The 16,663-nt window shown below is 47.2% G+C and overlaps 1 protein-coding gene across 3 annotated transcripts; it reads left to right on the top strand.

The window, feature by feature from the left end:
* The first annotated feature begins 1,398 nt into the window (after positions 1-1,398).
* Positions 1,399-15,962, top strand: ankrd50l (ankyrin repeat domain 50-like). Of its 3 annotated transcripts, none has more exons than XM_040200759.2 (5): positions 1,399-1,570; positions 4,506-4,567; positions 4,685-5,277; positions 11,078-11,295; positions 11,575-15,962. In XM_040200759.2, exons 3-5 carry the CDS (start codon positions 4,805-4,807, stop codon positions 15,126-15,128), a joined length of 4,245 nt encoding a protein of 1,414 aa, XP_040056693.2. In that variant the 5' UTR covers positions 1,399-1,570; positions 4,506-4,567; positions 4,685-4,804; the 3' UTR covers positions 15,129-15,962. The 3 variants fall into 3 exon arrangements, with proteins under 3 accessions (XP_040056693.2, XP_040056691.2, XP_040056694.2); XM_040200760.2 differs by lacking the exon at positions 1,399-1,570 and adding an exon at positions 4,219-4,412; XM_040200757.2 differs by lacking the exon at positions 1,399-1,570 and adding an exon at positions 4,209-4,412 and having other exon boundaries at positions 4,506-5,277.
* The last annotated feature ends 701 nt before the right edge of the window (positions 15,963-16,663 follow it).

Genomic DNA, 16,663 nt, shown 5'->3' with positions numbered 1-16,663 from the left:
ATGCAGAATGTGATTGATAAAAGTAATTATACGGGTCATTGGCCTACATTAACCTGGACATCATTTGCTGAGGACCAAAACTGAGGAAATACTTCATTATATTAACAATCATTTTTTGGGCAATTAGGTTTTAATATGGTGAAATTTGTTAAGAGTGTGTGTGTGCAAGATAAAACTGCAACAATCATTGACTTTGATTTGATAATATCTCTTTGGGACCAAAAGGAAATGACGATACCGACAGTCTGAGTAAACGATGAAGGTAATTATGACGTGTTTGGGCAAAAAATCTATTCACTAAAAAAATATTGGATTTTGACTTGCCTGTAAATTTTGTTTTCAGACCAAAATTCATTTTTAGCAACAAATTTGAACAAAGTATAACTTCAAACTCTTTATTAAACGTTGTATTCTGTGAAAGTTAATGAAAAAGAAACGTGACCCAACTTCAGCTCAACAGCTTTGACCGAAGTCTGTTGTTATTCAGGCCAGTAGAGGGCTCCCCTGTAAACAGAGAGGACTGACTGACCTCCACGCTGGACACATATTATCATCATGAGAGAGGAGCTCCACTCATGACATCATCATGCAATTTGCATGCTGTTGACAAAAGTCCTTATTTTCAGAGCAGACATTTTTGGTGTTTGTATGAGCATGTCAGAATGTGGAGTATTGGCTGACGGGTGAAGAGGTCATTTCTCAGTTCACTGTGAGGTCAGTCGTGATCGTAAGACGGTTTAAAGTTCCCATGCAAAGCAGAATTTGAAGCACGGTTTATCAAGTTGGGATATAAAAAAGGAAAAAATTCCTTGGAGTCAGCAGGACATTCTGCTGCAATTGTTGGAAGAACAATTTAGGAAGAACTCAGGGCGTCTTACTGGGACCACCCACAAAAGACCGAATTGGTCACAGTCCTTTATCCAAACTATGTACAAAAGGCATTCACATCTTTTTGAGCAGTTACATTTTTAATTACAGTGTGTAGTAAATACATCAGTCAAAACTGCAGAGAATACTATTTTAAGTTGAATTTGAATTTAGAATTTAGACACAATTTCATATTCATACATTCTGACATACGACTAACTACGCATGAGGACAAATCAAATCACTATATCACATTTGCAACGTAAAAATAAAAGATCCTGAAACCGAATCTTAGATAAGATCATCTATTTTTTCTACTTTACTGTATTTCATCATTTTGACTTTAAAACCTCCTCCTACTTTTGAAGGTTTAAAGACAAGAATCAAGACCCCGTGTAGTCAGTGAGAGAGAGACCGCGAGGCTCCTTTCACTTTTGTTCTTCCTCTCTCGATAGAACATCCTTTTTAACAGAACGCACGGAAGCAGCGCGCGCGCGAGGGAGAGAGAGAGAGAGGGAGGGAGAGAGAGAGAGAGAGAGAGAGAGAGAGAGAGACGCCCTGCCTCCCCACGAGAGAAGGAAGACGGAGAAGGACACCGCTGCACTAAAGCAGGACCTCCGCACTGCTTCACCTCCCACCTGATGGTGCGGAGGGCCGTGGACACGCGCGGCGAGAATCCGGCGGAGCGGCGCGTGCGTGTGAGGTAAAGCGCGTCCGCGCGGTCCGATGAGCGGCCACGGTGGACTCTTTGCGTCGCGTGTGTTTGTGCGTGTTTGTTCTGTTCACAGCGGCGTCGACAACTTGCGCGTGATTAACGGGCTGTCGGTCCGACACGCAGCTGTACGGTGGGTTTGTTTGTGACGTCACAGCCGGGGGGGGGAAGCGTGATCTCATCGTTGAGGAAGAACGCACCTGTTGAGCCCGAGCAGAGACGGATCACAGGGAACTTAATACTTAATACGCGGGGCTCAATGCAAATGTGAAACAGGAAAAGACCCAGTTTATCGCTATAGTGAAAAACTCCTTTGCACATACATGTATTGATTTACGATTTGGCTGACGTGGAACACATTATTGAATACGGTGTTTAATCTCTCGAATATTAGAGTCATTGATGTCTTATTGTCACCCAATGGCGCGTTTCGATGTGTGGAGCAATTCAAGTCTTCAGGAAGAGGGAGTTTCAGATCGTGGTCAAACCGTTGCGTTACTTCGGGGCCCATCACGTGATGCCATTGGGTCCACACCCGCTTCCCATTGACCTGCTTGGGGCAAGAGACCTCTGCCAATCAGTGAGCGACTTTAGTCATTAGGTAAATTATCTTTCTCGTGCTAACCGTTGAGTCGGCCCAGCTAAAATAATTGAAGTGGAAAAATGCACTAAATTCTTAAGTTATTTTTCCTTGCTCCGTTCATGTGACCAAGACCAAGACCTGGACCGACTGCGGGGGGTACAGGGTCAGCGGGGTCGCGAGGTTCAGGTAGCGAGCTCGCTCTTTGGGCAACATCTCTTGGAGATGAATAAGGCATAGTTCATATTTTATTGAAATGCTTTAGATGGACTAGAGGATGAATTCCATTAGGGCTAGCCCCCCCCCCTCTCCGTTTTCAGTGTTTATGCTAAGCTAAGCTAACCAGCTTCAGACTCCAGCATCATATTCTCACCACAGAGAGGAGAGTGCTATCAATCTCAATCAAACCCCCCATGTCCTCGTTCTAGGCAGTTACCGTTTCTTAATTGAAAACAGTGTATCCATCCTCCTTGGTAGTACTTGTACATTGTCTTCACTGGTTGCTTAGCAACATCCTTCGGCAAATTTAGATGCGGTTAAGTAACCAGGTTACAGTCGGCATTCTTTATTAAGCTTTTCTCATAAATGTCATGTGTCGTGAACAAGAAGCCAGGGTTTCCATAAATAGTGGAGGAGTGTAACAGAGACCTCATTCTTCCATCTAGATGTGTCCTGCAGAAAGCCTTTTTCTTCATGGAATAGAGCTTTCTCATTGGCTGTTTAGTGTGTGCATGGGCCCTGCTGCAGAATAAAAAAAAACTCAATGGAAACAAACACAAAGTAGCATTTAGAAGTCAACTGTTTTTCTTCCAGTGAACTCCTTTGTTAAAATTGCCTTTTAACTGCGTCGGTTCGGAGAGCTCTGTAAATACCACAAGTAATGCCAAGAACGACTCGACGGCTCGGCGTCGTCTTTAGTGCCCCCGGCTCAAACGGCTCATTGTCCAAGTCACTGTCCGCATATCGCCATCCGCCGGCTACGTGTTCAACACATGTCGTCTACATGTTGCAGGCTATCGCGCGGCCGAGTGTCTCTCTGACTCCTGTCGTCACCAGGCTACTGATTACAGTGAGGCTTTGTTTCTGCTCACTTCCGTCAAGTGTGAAATTACCGTTTAAACCGGACAGATTCCGTTCAGCGGGTCATTGAGTTTGAATGCAGAGCACTATTTTAGTCTTTACCATTCCCGTGATCTTCAAAGGTTTATTTTATCTTTCCTCCACTTTAACAAAAAGTATGCTGTTGGAAATGGTGTTGACAGACATTACCTAATGCTAGAAATTGCTCACAGCTAATTAAACAGTGGCGAGGAAGGTGTGACAGCATATCAAATTAGAAAATGACTTCCTTAAACATGTAACTAATTTCTCCAACATCGGGATTGATTTTGGAAGGAACTTTTCAACGAGATTTCTGTTTACCTTGCATTATTTTCCTTTTTAGTACAAAATGACGTAGTGGTATTAATGTGGCTTAGTGAGCTTTTGTCAGTTTGGGCGGATTATAACAAAAGCTTTTAATCGACTGACTTGAAGAAGCAACATGGATTTTGACATTTGAGAGGGTGGAATATCCACCTTTCAAGTGAGTCTTATTTAATACTTTAGATTGATCAGAATTAAATCAAATTAATGTCAAGAACAGTGGTGGGACGACTGGCGCATGAGAAGATTAAAAAGGGATTTTCATGAAACAAAACATTAATACTTTGCTCTAAGTTATGGTATCCCTGACAACAAACCCTGCCTCTTGAAATTAGCGAAGACCTGCAGACTTTTAGCAGCCAGCACCCTCAATTATGGAACGTTTCCAATGGCCATTTGTGGAACTCGGCGATTCCATTTTCCAGCGGCTGCCGTTTGGCCTTGCCCTGTGGCTGAACCTTGACCTCAGGTAACCCCTCCCACCTGCACACTGCGGGCTCGCTCGTGGCCACATGGCTTCTCTCTCTCTCTCTCTCTCCCTCCTGTGCATGTCCTGACATACCAAGAAACACCAGGGGAGGGAGGAGACAAATAAACCTCAAACAGGAAAAACCAGAGCGCACCAGAGACGGGTAGACACACAGAGGGAGGTTGTGCGAGTTGTAGAAGGGCTGAAGGCACGAGGAAGGAAAAGCGAATTTCATGCCACGGTTGCAGTTTAGGATCGATGCTCAAATTCTTAAGCGAAGCGAGATAGAAACTGCGAGGAGGGAAGACTGTAGCTTTCGTTAAAAAAAGATGGAGGCGGCCTCCATCATCAGAGGAGGGGTGAGACACGGCGTCGTGTCTGTAAAAGAAACCTGCTGTCAGTTCCTCTTTCGACTCACTGCTTTTCCCTCTCTCTGATTTGTGATTGAGCAGCTCCACGAAATCCCGGAGAGCAAGGCGGAGCGCTGACAGCCACGGACCGAGCCGCTGAAGAGGTGAGCCATTAGCTGACTCAACCTTTCCCGCACTCGTCTCCTTGTCAGAATAACGCCTTGAGGCCTGCAGGGGGGAGGACAGCCAGCGGTAATGATCGCCTGATGCAACGCTTTCAGAAACTCCGTTCCTCTGTGTGAGGAAACACCACGAGCTGTAACAAAACCAGAGGCGTCACCTGCTGCAGCTGCGCCTAAGGGTCAGGATCGGGGGGGGGGGGGTCACCGGAGGAGCATGGGATGCGGGGAGCCGAGCCGCGAGCCGTCCCCCGGAGTCCAGGCGCCCTGGAACAAATGAGTAGCGGCGGATTTCCCAGCTTGCTCCAGGGCCGGCGTTTCTACTGCCGGGAATGGGCCCTGGACAAGCTGCGGCGCAGCCTGGACAGCCGCTCGGTGCCGGGGCAGCCCCCGGGGCTGCTGGTGACGGGGGGCCCCGGCGCCGGGAAGAGCGCCTTGTGCGCAGAGGTGGTGTGGCCCACCTCCAAGGGAGGGCTGGCGGCGGGGCTGGCGCCGCGCTGCCTGGCCTTCCACTTCTGCCAGCGGGAGGACCAGAGGAGTTCTTCGCTGTGGAGGTTCGTCCTGGGCCTGGTGGAGCAGCTGAGGGCCTCGCCTCTCCTCCATCCTGCGTACAAAGAGATCCTCAGCAGCCCTCCCATGACCTCTTGTTTGGAGCCAGCCGCCTGTCAGAGAGACCCCGACGACACCTTCAAGAGGTTTGAATTCTTTCGTATTCTTTGCAATGTAACAGTCACACGCAAGAGGTGTGATCTTTATCAGAAAAGGTGCGAGGGGAAAGTTCAAGGCCGCTAAATGAAAGGGAAAGCGTTAACATGCCTGAAACCCGGAATGCATGTGTGCGCTTGTTTTGAAGAGCGCGGCTCGTTCCCGGCCCGACGAACGCGATGCACGTGTGATATCGCGTTCTGTAAATGGTGATAGTCGAGTAAAGGCGGGAGCGGCTGAACGAGGGTTACATCCGACACAAGTCAGCAGGCCGCCAAGCGCTTTTATTGGTGAAAACAACAAGGTGAAAACCTGCGTCACAAGTCCATGTTTTTATGTTTGGTAAACCGAGTGTTTTTCCTCCAGTTGTTTTGACTCAAAACATCAAATGTCTGGAGTCATTGTGGAACGTGAACTTGATTTGTTCAACAGATTAAAGGAGCCATATTGTGGCAGTTTGCCACACGGTGATGTGTGAGTGAGAGCACGGTCGCCCTGCCGTCAGAGGGTTGGCGGTTCGATCACCCGCGTGTCCTTGGGCAGGAACCTTAAACCCCGACATCGCTCCTGTACCTGTGACTACTGCGTGTGTGTGTGTGTGTGTTGCTGATGGGCAGGTGGGACGGTGCATGGTAGCTGTCACACACACCGTCATCAGTGTGTGTGACAAAGTGAATGATCACTTTGAGCAGAACTACATAAGCGCTACACAAGTGCAGTCCATCGTTGGTGTTCTCTGTGGTCCGAGCGGACGGGGAAATGTCTGTGTCCAATCTGTCATTTCAGACAGAAAACTGTGACATTAAGTTGGACTCTGTCAGTCATTGAAAAGCAAAAGTGTGCTTAGTAGCAGAGAAGCGATGAGGCTAGCTGATGATGTGATGACGGCTCTCCCCACGTTCGCTCCGCAAGGCTTTGCAAAGAAGCGCAACAACAAGTCCATCTCCCTCCCCGATTCTCAGGGTAACGTGTGTCACTATTGCACAACGTTTAACCCCCATTTAAATCCTCCTGAACTGACTGCAGCCGCGTCTCTGGAGCCCAGCCGGATAGGCGTCGTTGCCACGCTGGGACCGGCCCGTCCACCGGTGGCGAGACCAAGTGTCAATTCTGATATGTTACAATTCCACTGCAACTTGTGAAGACTATTTTGGAATTATCAGCACTCATTGCAATATTGCCGTGCCTGTAACACAACAAGCTGATACAAGTCAAAATCGTTGCGTTCGCTCCGAGACAAAAAAAAGGAATTTAGGCTCAAACCCGGTGGCAGCTCATGTTGTGAGGAGGAGATCCGTGAAAGCTTTAAAGCTGCGACCCAAGCGAGGCGTTTTCTACAGGTGTTTGTAAATGTAAAAAGCCGTTCGGCCATCACAAGAGAGGCCTCTGCAGCCACAGGAAAATCGGCGGCAGCAGCTATTCTTCTTCGTCTTATATTTATTCCTCCTCATAATGTGGCCCATTCACGGCCCTCACAATGGGGCCCCACTGTGAATGGACGCTACGCTGTTATTTACGACACCACTTCCCTTTTCAGCGAAGAAGGGGGGGAAAAAAAATGGAACAAAGGGGTGAAAAATGCCTCCAGTACCCCAGTGACCGTCTCAGCGGCGGTCTGCGAGGTCACCCGCCCCTCCGGGACGTCTCGCTCTCTTTTTTTTTTCCACCCCCTCGCCGCGTGTTTGCTCTGCAGTGAGTCGGGGCCCTTTTGCGCTCCTCCTGCGTTTGCCGGCCCCCGGTGTGTGAAGGACCGGGACGGATTCCTCGCTGCCCTCGGACTGGCTCGCAGCCAGGCGCCGTTTGTGTTCAGAGCGCCGATGAGAGAGAGAGAGAGAGAGAGGGGCTGCGGGCGAAAACGTGCCTCGTGAGAACAGCCGTTGCAACGCGGGGCTCGAGGGTGCACTTCTTGCCCTCGGCCCTTTTCATGTGGTGCCAACGCTCTCTGCTCGAAACCGTTTGACCTAACTCGCTCGTTCGCGTGACAGTTTCACACCTGTCGTTAACGCGGGGGGGAAATAAATCAAATGCCATGTTGCCGTCTCTGGTTCAGGGTTCACACTGTTGTATTACAGACACACACAGAGGAAAGGCTTTAGCTCCGGGACCGTTAAAGTGCCGCGGTCTGAGAATCATGAAACATTCTAAAAGTATTACGAGTAAAATGGCTGATTGCACAAGAGCAATGCTGTAGTCCGTCAACGTGGAGACAATTTGAGATAGATTGACCATTAGCATAGAAGCTATCAGCCATAGGGAGAGTTTGCTGCTGCTGGTTTACAGTGAGAACCGGGAGGAAAGTGGGATTTGTTACAATTCTGCATCAGCCCAAATGTTTCTTCTTTTTGCCAGAATATTTGATTTATTGATAAAAAAAAAAAAGAAAATGTGGTCCATAAAGAAATGTATTTAAATGTACTTTGTTACATTCTACCACTGCTACGTGACCAAACCCCTCATGTGAACCATGTGACTCATTCATTCTACACAAGTCTTGGTTTAGTGTCACAGAGCCCTCTGATTACTGTTGGCGCAGACAGCTCCTGGACTGCATAAGGCATAAATAATAATGAACAGGTAGCAACGTGATGAAAAGGGATTTTGTGTTGTGATGTTGTTGAGGGAATAGTTGCCATGCGGTTTCTACCCTCGCTAACTTTTAATGAGGGGCTGCCAAAAGACACAAAGTAGGACACAATGCACTGCTTTCTAAACTACTTTTCTGTCTCTGACACATACGTTACCGTGGTTACTGGATTCACACATTACATATTTAGGTTTATTAATTTAATGTACTATTATTTATTTTTTATATATTGTGCACACATATATATATATATACACACACACACACATTTCCCTTTCTGAAATGAATAAAGTAACTATCTATATCCATCTATTTGTTATATGGTTTGAGAGTTTCTCATTCCTATTATCATACGCTATTATCCTTTGCTTCAAAAATACAAACTGTTGGACTTCTGTTTCAGTTCTGAACAAGTAATATTTTCTTTCAGCATTTCTTTAACGCACTATTGGTAGTCTGTAATATTGATTTCTCTACCTGAGGCTCCTCCGGTCACATACTATACACAAGGTTTAATTTGAAATGTAATAAGACGACGTCAGGTAACAGTGCCGTGTTTAACTTTGTAGTTCGACAGCCAGTCGGATCATCCTTGATAATCCAGTGAGAAAGTAAACAACCATAAACTGCAGACATGCAGACTATCAGGCCTGAGAAAGTGCTCAACCAGGCAGAGAACAGGACCAGGAATCTTACTAACCAGGTTCAACCAACATCCTGGAAACCTGGGTTGTTTGTGAAACGCTAACCTCCGCTAGCTGAATTAAAGAGGGTCAAAGGTCGCCCACCGTCTCGTGTCCAGGACCATGTTGGCAGAATGAAGCGGAAAGCCTTAACCAGCATTAAAAGATCATTAACGTTTCGTTCCTCCACAGCCCTGAGCGTGCGCCCGGTTAGGGAGCGGCGCCGTAATCGCATGACTAAAGCAAACAGAGGTATCATAGGCCTGTTGTAACTCCGATGTAGCCGTCACCTAAGGGCAAGGCTTCCGTCCGCTTTCATTTGCAGCATATGCTACAAGATAAAAGTCAAGGTAACGTGTTAAGGTAATGAGAAGACTCCTCAGACTCGTGAGTTTTTTTTTAAAGTATGTAAATAGGGTTCCAGTGGCTTTTTATGTTGCTTTTAAAGATCCAGGATCCCCCTGCGAGGCCGGGGTCATCGCTAAAGACACATCAAGTAATATATACACACATTAGGACGTTGTCTTTACCATCTGGAGATCGAACATCTCCGACCAAAGTCCAAGTCATTACTATTCATGTAGGTCTTTGAATTTCTCCTAAATTAGTTGAGTTGAGCCGAAGTAATTCAAAATTGGACAAAACTAATTTTAATTCATCGTATACATGCTTATCAGGATAAAAGCTGATGATACAAACCTCTTAAGTTAAGATATTTGTATTTTACTGTTAGGACCAGGATATGGACATGTTGAATCAGAACGCGTTGATGTAGTAATACACAATTGCGTGGATGTTGCTCAAACACGAAGTCTTATGGTTGGGAGTGACTCATTTCTGTGATGTTGGAATTCTAAGCCCCACTCCCTCTCAAATATGTTCATCTCGAGAAGGATACTTTGAGCTCACCATGATTGGTGGATGACCCTGCTTTAAATAACCCAACTTCTCAGGCTCCTGATTGATTCAAACGCCAAGATTGGAAACACCACTCCATTTGCTTTTGGTCTTAACAAACAACATTTTATTTCTTTTGCACAGTTAAAAAAAACAACCTGACTGGACCTTCTGGCCTAAAATATAGACTTTAACAATAATGACAGCACACGCACAAGAGTGCACCCTGTGTTTGTTGCAGGATGATTGGCTGCGTGACCCATTCGTACCAGACTGCTGTCACAGGTTAATCACTGTTTGTCACCTGTGAAACCCGACCCGCCTTCTGTACAGACCGGCTCACCCCAACACAGAATTAAACCAGACCTTGTGGAAAATGTAGTGTTAAATGGGTTTTCTGATATGGAAGTAAATCTGTGTCATCGGATTTTGAAAGAAAAAGGTGATTGAATTTTTTGCAGTTGAATATTTATGCATTACAATCATGTATCTGAATGTTTTTCAACATTAAAATATTCAACTGCAAAAAATTCAACCACAAAAATTCAACCGCAAAAAATTCAACCGAACTGAATCTCCATTGTATAAATGTCAGAATTCTGACATTTATACAATGGAGATTCAGTATTTTGCTTGATTTACACTGATATGTATTTGTTTTTGTTTGTAACACATTTTTCTATAACTTCTAAAAGACCGGTCCCAACATTTTTTTACAAACTTATTTTCTTTTGATCAGTCTAGAAAAAAAAAAATCTAAAGCATGAATTTTAAATTCTTAACAGTTAATTTTCTGGTCAATGGTTCTAAAGGTAGTCAGTAATGCAGTAGCTACTGTTTAGCCCACTTTAAACACAGGTCTGGCAGTGCTTGGCTCTGTTTGGACGGGCTGAACATGGGTTCCTGTAATAGCTGGTATTACCGTACAGTTCTCAAAGCAGCAGCATCACAGTAGTGTTTGTCTTTGGCTCAGGAATGTTTGTTCAGACAGTTATCATCTGGAATCATACAGGATTCCTTCTTCCCTCATAAAACCTTCACTTTCATTATGTGGTGTTCATGCTCCAACAACGCTGTACAGCAATCTTCACCGTTGGCGAATTTGATTCTCACATAAATCAACCGTTAGTTTGAACTAGCTCTGGGACTGAAGGGTTTTAACAGACGTTTAGGTGAGTAGAAATTAAATCTAAGCTCAGGCATGTTCTGTTGATGGGTTTTTAAGGGTCTGGAAAGTATAGTTGGTGGAAGTACTTCAAAAAGGAAGGTGCAGAGTTCAAGTGTGATAAGATTGTGTGTTTATAACCTGTGTACACACACATTAAGCCACGTGCGTGTGTGGAGCGGGACGTTTCAGGCGGTCCGTGTACGTGAGTCACCAGCAGATCACGGCAGGGTGCGGACGCTGACTGAATTCCCTCAATGCCTTATATCAGAACCCAGACGTTAAAATCTCTTTGCGTCGTCTGCTGCCATCTTTGTCTGAGTGACATCTCAAGTTATTTACTCTACGCCCTTTTTGGGGATAATTGATTCCCTACAAAACAGGTGTCTACGTGGTGATTTCAGTGCCACTGACATTTAATCTCTTCCCTTGTGTCTTGGCCCTTTCTCACATGTCCTTAGAGCAGTGTTGGGACCCCTGTTGGACCTCCCTCCTCCTGCCCAGACTCTGATGCTGTTGGTGGACTCCCTTGACGTGGGGTACGGGGCAGGCGAGGGGAGTGGGAGGAGCTGCTCCATTGCTCATCTTCTGGCCGCAAATCAACACCTGCTGCCCAGCTGGCTGCTCCTGGTCTGCTCCGTCCGCCGCCAAAACAAGACTGTGTGCAAGATGTTCTCAGGTATGAAGAAAGATGAACCTGTCTTACTGGACTTTGCACGTATTATTATGTAAATGATAGTCTTTGTCGGGCAAATTACCTCGTGCATGTGTGTGGTGGACATTGGGCAGCAATGATTGGACATTGAAAGCGCAGACTGACACTAATTGAGTCGTCTCAATGACAGTGGATTACATACAGTAAACAAACAATCATTTAAAAAAATGACCACCATGGCCAATGGTGAATATAACAAAGAATTTGAGATGAAACAAAACGGCATCTCTGTCTGCGTTTCAGGCTTTCGTAGGATCCCCCTCGATGATCTTCGCAAACCCCCACCAGTCCGTGACGTGCAGCAGTACATCCTTTGTCGGCTGGATGAAGACGCAGCACTTCGCCGCCAGCTCACTCCTGACACGGCCGACATGCTGAATCTGCTGCACATTAAGAGCGGCGGCTGCTTTCTCTTCCTCGAGCGCGTGTTGGATGGTGTGGCAGGTGCACTGGTGGGTCTAAGGGAGATCCGGGACATCCCCGGGACTCTGAACGGCCTCTACCTGTGGCTGTGCCAGAGACTGTTCCCCCGGGGGCTCTTTGTCTTTGTCAGGCCTCTCCTCAACGTCCTCTTGGCTGCCGCGAGGCCCCTCACCCCTCAGCAGCTTTTCACGGCAACATGGACACGTGACACCTCACTCAGCACGCAGGACTTCCAGAACAATCTCCGAACACTCACGCCTCTCCTGATCGACGGCCCTGGGGGAACCAAACTACTTTTTCATGCCAGCTTTGCGGAGTGGCTGACGGACGTTAAGTATTGCACACAGAAGTACCTGTGCAGCAGAACAGAGGGTCATAGTATGCTTGCCATGGCTCTGACTTTGCAGGGACCCCACCTGGACGTTGAGGACACTTGCCAGCTTGCCACATATTTAGTTTCGTCAGGTCACCACAAAGATAACCCCTCATTATTGGCCCTGTGGATGCTATTGGCAGGTGTACCGGCTTTAACTCCTCGTGGAAGGATTTCCCTCACCACATCCAAAACCCGGCCTCCTGTTCTAGTCAGTCAGGAAGTACTTCAGCTGCTAAGGAGTACTGGGCTCACCTCTGAAGGCTGTGTTTCAGATGGAGACCTAGGTGTTGGAGTACATTGTACAGGTGAAGAAGGAAGTAGTTTTAGACATGTATTTGAAACGGACGTGTCTCTAAAGAAGCTTCTAGGCTGTGGGGTCTCTGTTAATCCGCCTGGTTCAACCGATGATCATTTCTTACTTTCCAGTGTGGCCCGCGAGGGTTCCGCAAATGTAGCCAAACTTCTCCTGTCACGCGGATGTGATCCACTGGTCAGTGACCAACAGGGTCAAACGCCGCTCACTCTGGCTTCCAGGCAGGGGGATGTGAAAGTGCTGTCTGTGCTCTTGGACTGGTCCAAGAGCCAGGGGCCGGAAACTGCCGCGCGGATGATGGAGCATGTCGACAACGAAGGCTGGACAGCGCTGCGCTCTGCAGCTTGGGGAGGACACAGCGAGGCCGTCCGCCTTCTACTGGACGCAGGAGCAGATGTGGACGGATGTGATGCTGAGGGTCGGACTGCCCTCAGAGCCGCCGCTTGGGGAGGTCATGAGGAAATCGTCCTGACCTTGCTGGACTATGGTGCACAGGTCGACAAAGCCGACAGCATGGGCCGCACGCCGATCATTGCTGCTGCGTATATGGGACATTGCGAAGTGGTGGAGATATTACTGGACCACAAAGCATTAGTTAACTTAGCTGATGGAGATGGCCGCACTGCTCTGTCAGTCTCGGCCCTCTGCGTTCCAACAGCAGCTGGGGTCAAAGGTTATGGTGAGGTAGCAAGTCTGTTACTGGAGCGGGGAGCAGATCCAGGACACAGAGACCATGATGGAATGACACCATTGCTTCTTGCAGCCTACGAGGGGCATGATGACATAGTTGAGCTTCTGTTAGAAGCCGGTGCCGATGTTGATGAGACTGCTGGCCCTAATGGCAATGTCCCTGCAGCAGCGGCTGTTACTCCCCTTCTCGCAGCTGCAGCAATGGGCAACATGAAGACTGTTTCCCGGCTGCTTTTCTGGGGAGCGGCTGTGGACGCCATTGATTGTGAAGGCAGAACGGCACTCTGCCTGGCAGCAGCAAGGGGCAGCGTTGAAGTCGTCCGAGCCCTACTGGACCGTGGTCTGGACGAGAACCACAAGGACGACCTTGGTTGGACTCCACTGCACGCTGCGGCTTGTGAAGGCCATCGGAGTGTGTGCGCATCTTTGACGGAGCAAGGCAGCATGGCACGTGTCGGAGAGATGGACATTGAAGGACGCACCCCTCTCATACTGGCCGCCCAGGAAGGTCACTGGAGTACCGTCAGGTTGTTGTTGGACAGACGTTCTAGCATTGATCACAGGGCGTACGATGGACATTCTGCCTTGAGTGCCGCCCTCCTGGAGGGGCATGCTGAGGTTGCCGAACTGCTCATGAGGCGAGGGGCTGATACAGATGTCCGGGACGCAGAGGGAAGGCCTCTGCTCTACCTGCTGGTGTTGGAGGATCGCCTTGAAATGGCCAACCTTATCATAGAGAAAGGAGGGGTGCCCTTGGAGTCCCGAGACTCTGAGGGCCGTACAGCACTTCATGTGGCTTCCTGGCAGGGATGTCTGGAGATGGTAGACCTGCTGCTAAAGAATGGGGCCAACCCCAATGCGCAGGACACAGAGGGGAGACCACCAATCCATTCAGTGGCATGGACAGGACATGTTGAAGTAGGACATCGTCTCCTTGAAACCATTGGTGTCGTTATAGACCTGCCATGTCACCAGCGGGCAACAGCTCTTGGCATTTCGGCCCAGGTGGGACACGCAAACATTGTTGCATTGCTTCTGGAAAGAGGTGCAAACCCCAATCACATGGATAAATATGGCCGTAGTCCAGTAAAAGTGGCTAGGAAACATGGGCATTTTAACATTGTCAGACTCTTGGAGAGCTACGGAGCTAAGCCATACATGGGCCAGTTGTCTAGTTCTAGTACAGTCTCACCTTCGAAACCCAACAAGATCCTCTCACCAGGTATCTTTGAGAGTAATGGAGGTGAAGGGACAGCTGCGACCTCCTCCTCTTCTGTGTCTTCTCCCGGCTCCACTGCCGAACGATTCCACTCCATGCAGAGCTCCCAAACTTCATCCACCTGCCACTCGATGGCTACGGTTCAGACAGTTCCAGCTGACAGCCTCAGTTTTATCCAGCAAATCCAACAGCACTCACTTCCCCGCAGTCGTAGCCGCCCCTCCACCTTGCCCCCGCCAGGGAGCTCGGGCATTGGCAGCCTCCATGGAAGCAGTCAGAGGCATCCCAAAGGCAGCCCTCCTTCCACTGTTTGCACAGTCGCCGCCATGGTGCACAACAGCAAACTGCCTCAGAAAGGCTTGTCGTCTGGGCTTGAATATCACGACAAAATAAACAAACAAAACTCTAACTTAATCAAAGCCGACAGGACCACTCACACTGGCGGCAAATGGAACACAGTGATGGCTTCTCTTGGGATAATGCCAGGACAAGACAGCCCTGCAGTAGATGCTAACAGAGAAAGTCCTCCTCTGGGGTACCCATACAGACTACAGAGCCCACTTCAAAGGGAGGCTTGGGATTCTCTACCCCAGAAGGACATTGTGTCACCCGCTTGCTACAATTTCAGCCCCGCCCCACCTGGTAGTGCCTTGTCCCAGGATGTTATGGTTGGCATGACAACCACAGACCCGCAACTCAATCTGAAACAGGCCATCAAACTACAATTTGAAGGGCCCACCAGTGCAGCCTTATACAAGAGAGAGACGCCCCTTTGACTGGATTGACATCAACATATTGGGATTTAGTCATATAATAAAAAATATGTATATATTTGCAAATCAATTAACAATGTCGCAGTGTGGTTTACCAAAACCTAAATAGTCTCTGGCAGTGCTAAAATTTAAGTTGCAATGACAAAATCTTGTCTCTGTTTTAGGTAAAGTTGGACATTTTTGCAGTTCAAAGATGAGGCAGTTTTTAGTGTGTACAATGACTGTCTGGGTTCAGCAGGGAGGAAGTGATCGCTCTCCCCTTCTGAAAATTGGAGGAAGAGCTAACTGAGTGACATCAAAGCTTACATTCCGGCCTTTCCGTCGCTTGTTGAATGTGTTGAGCAGGGCTCTGACAAGATCATGTTTATTCATATAAAGTCTATGGACAGTAGAACTACGTCAAAAGTTTGGGTTAAGATTTAAACCATTTATTTTCTAGTAAATATCTCCTTTAAGAAGTAAACTACTTCTTTCGAGCTTTAGGTTCATGCCGTCATCTTTTTTGAAGTATTTGATATTTACTATAAACTGGCCTTGACTCTGACGACCAAAAACAGTTTGCAGAAAGGCAAAACTACCAAAGCTGACCCAGTGGGGGGTTTATGATACAAACCATTACAGACATCCAAGTGTACTGCACAGTGTGTCTGTCTGTGAGCAGGCAGGAAGGAGTGAAATTTGGACCATAAAAGCTGGGGGCGGTTTGTGTGAGTTTTTTTCATTCCAAACTTGTACATTCTCACAGAACAATTTCTACTTCTTTATCATTTTTGTATTGGTTGATATTTAATTGCAGTCATTCATTCATTAAAGTGGCGAGCAGTGCCATAAAACCTGTCCACCTCTTCCACGTCTGCTTATTTGTGAATATTTGATGCACTCTGCAACTAAATGTCAAAAAAAAAAGATTCCGATGTAGTAGCAACATGCAGAGATGAAAACCTGGCAGAGGGCTGTTGATGGCCATGTGCGAGTTGTAAACCAAGCACTTCTAGACAGTTATGAAACCCGAGAAAGGAGGACTCTGTGGACCTGTTTTTGTAAAATGTTGTCTGTGAAACTCTTATTTGGACCATTGGAGCCACATATCAGAACGGCCTCTGTGTGTGCTGTTTGCTGCCGATATAAGCTTTTTTGTTGACACTTAACTTGACGGAAGGTCTGAAGCTTGAACAATTTTATTTAATGATTCTTGCGTCGGACCAAGGGAAACCACTTCGAGCCCCGAAGCATTGTGTCGTGAGTGTGTTGATCTTCAGAAAACAAGAGTTTTGTAGCTCAAACTTGTATTGATCTCCCTTCAATTAATTAGAATACCTCATAATTCCAGTCATGTTATTCATATCTTCTGACTCAGAGTTACTTTCTTTATACAGAATTGCTTTGCTAGATTCTTCATTCTCAGGAAGACTGACAAAGAGCTATAGGAAAGCTACATATAATGGGGACTTTCCATCTCTATACTGAAGTACACATGCAGACACAGACGTATGTTTAGGCGGTAGACTATTTTTAACCATGTCAGTGAAGACTGAGTG

The sequence above is a fragment of the Gasterosteus aculeatus genome, chromosome 16 (genome assembly GCF_964276395.1).
Source record: "Gasterosteus aculeatus chromosome 16, fGasAcu3.hap1.1, whole genome shotgun sequence".
Classification (NCBI taxonomy): Eukaryota; Metazoa; Chordata; class Actinopteri; order Perciformes; family Gasterosteidae; genus Gasterosteus; species Gasterosteus aculeatus.
The sequence above is the reverse complement of the archived record's forward strand: the minus strand, read 5'-3'. Positions and strand labels throughout refer to the sequence as shown.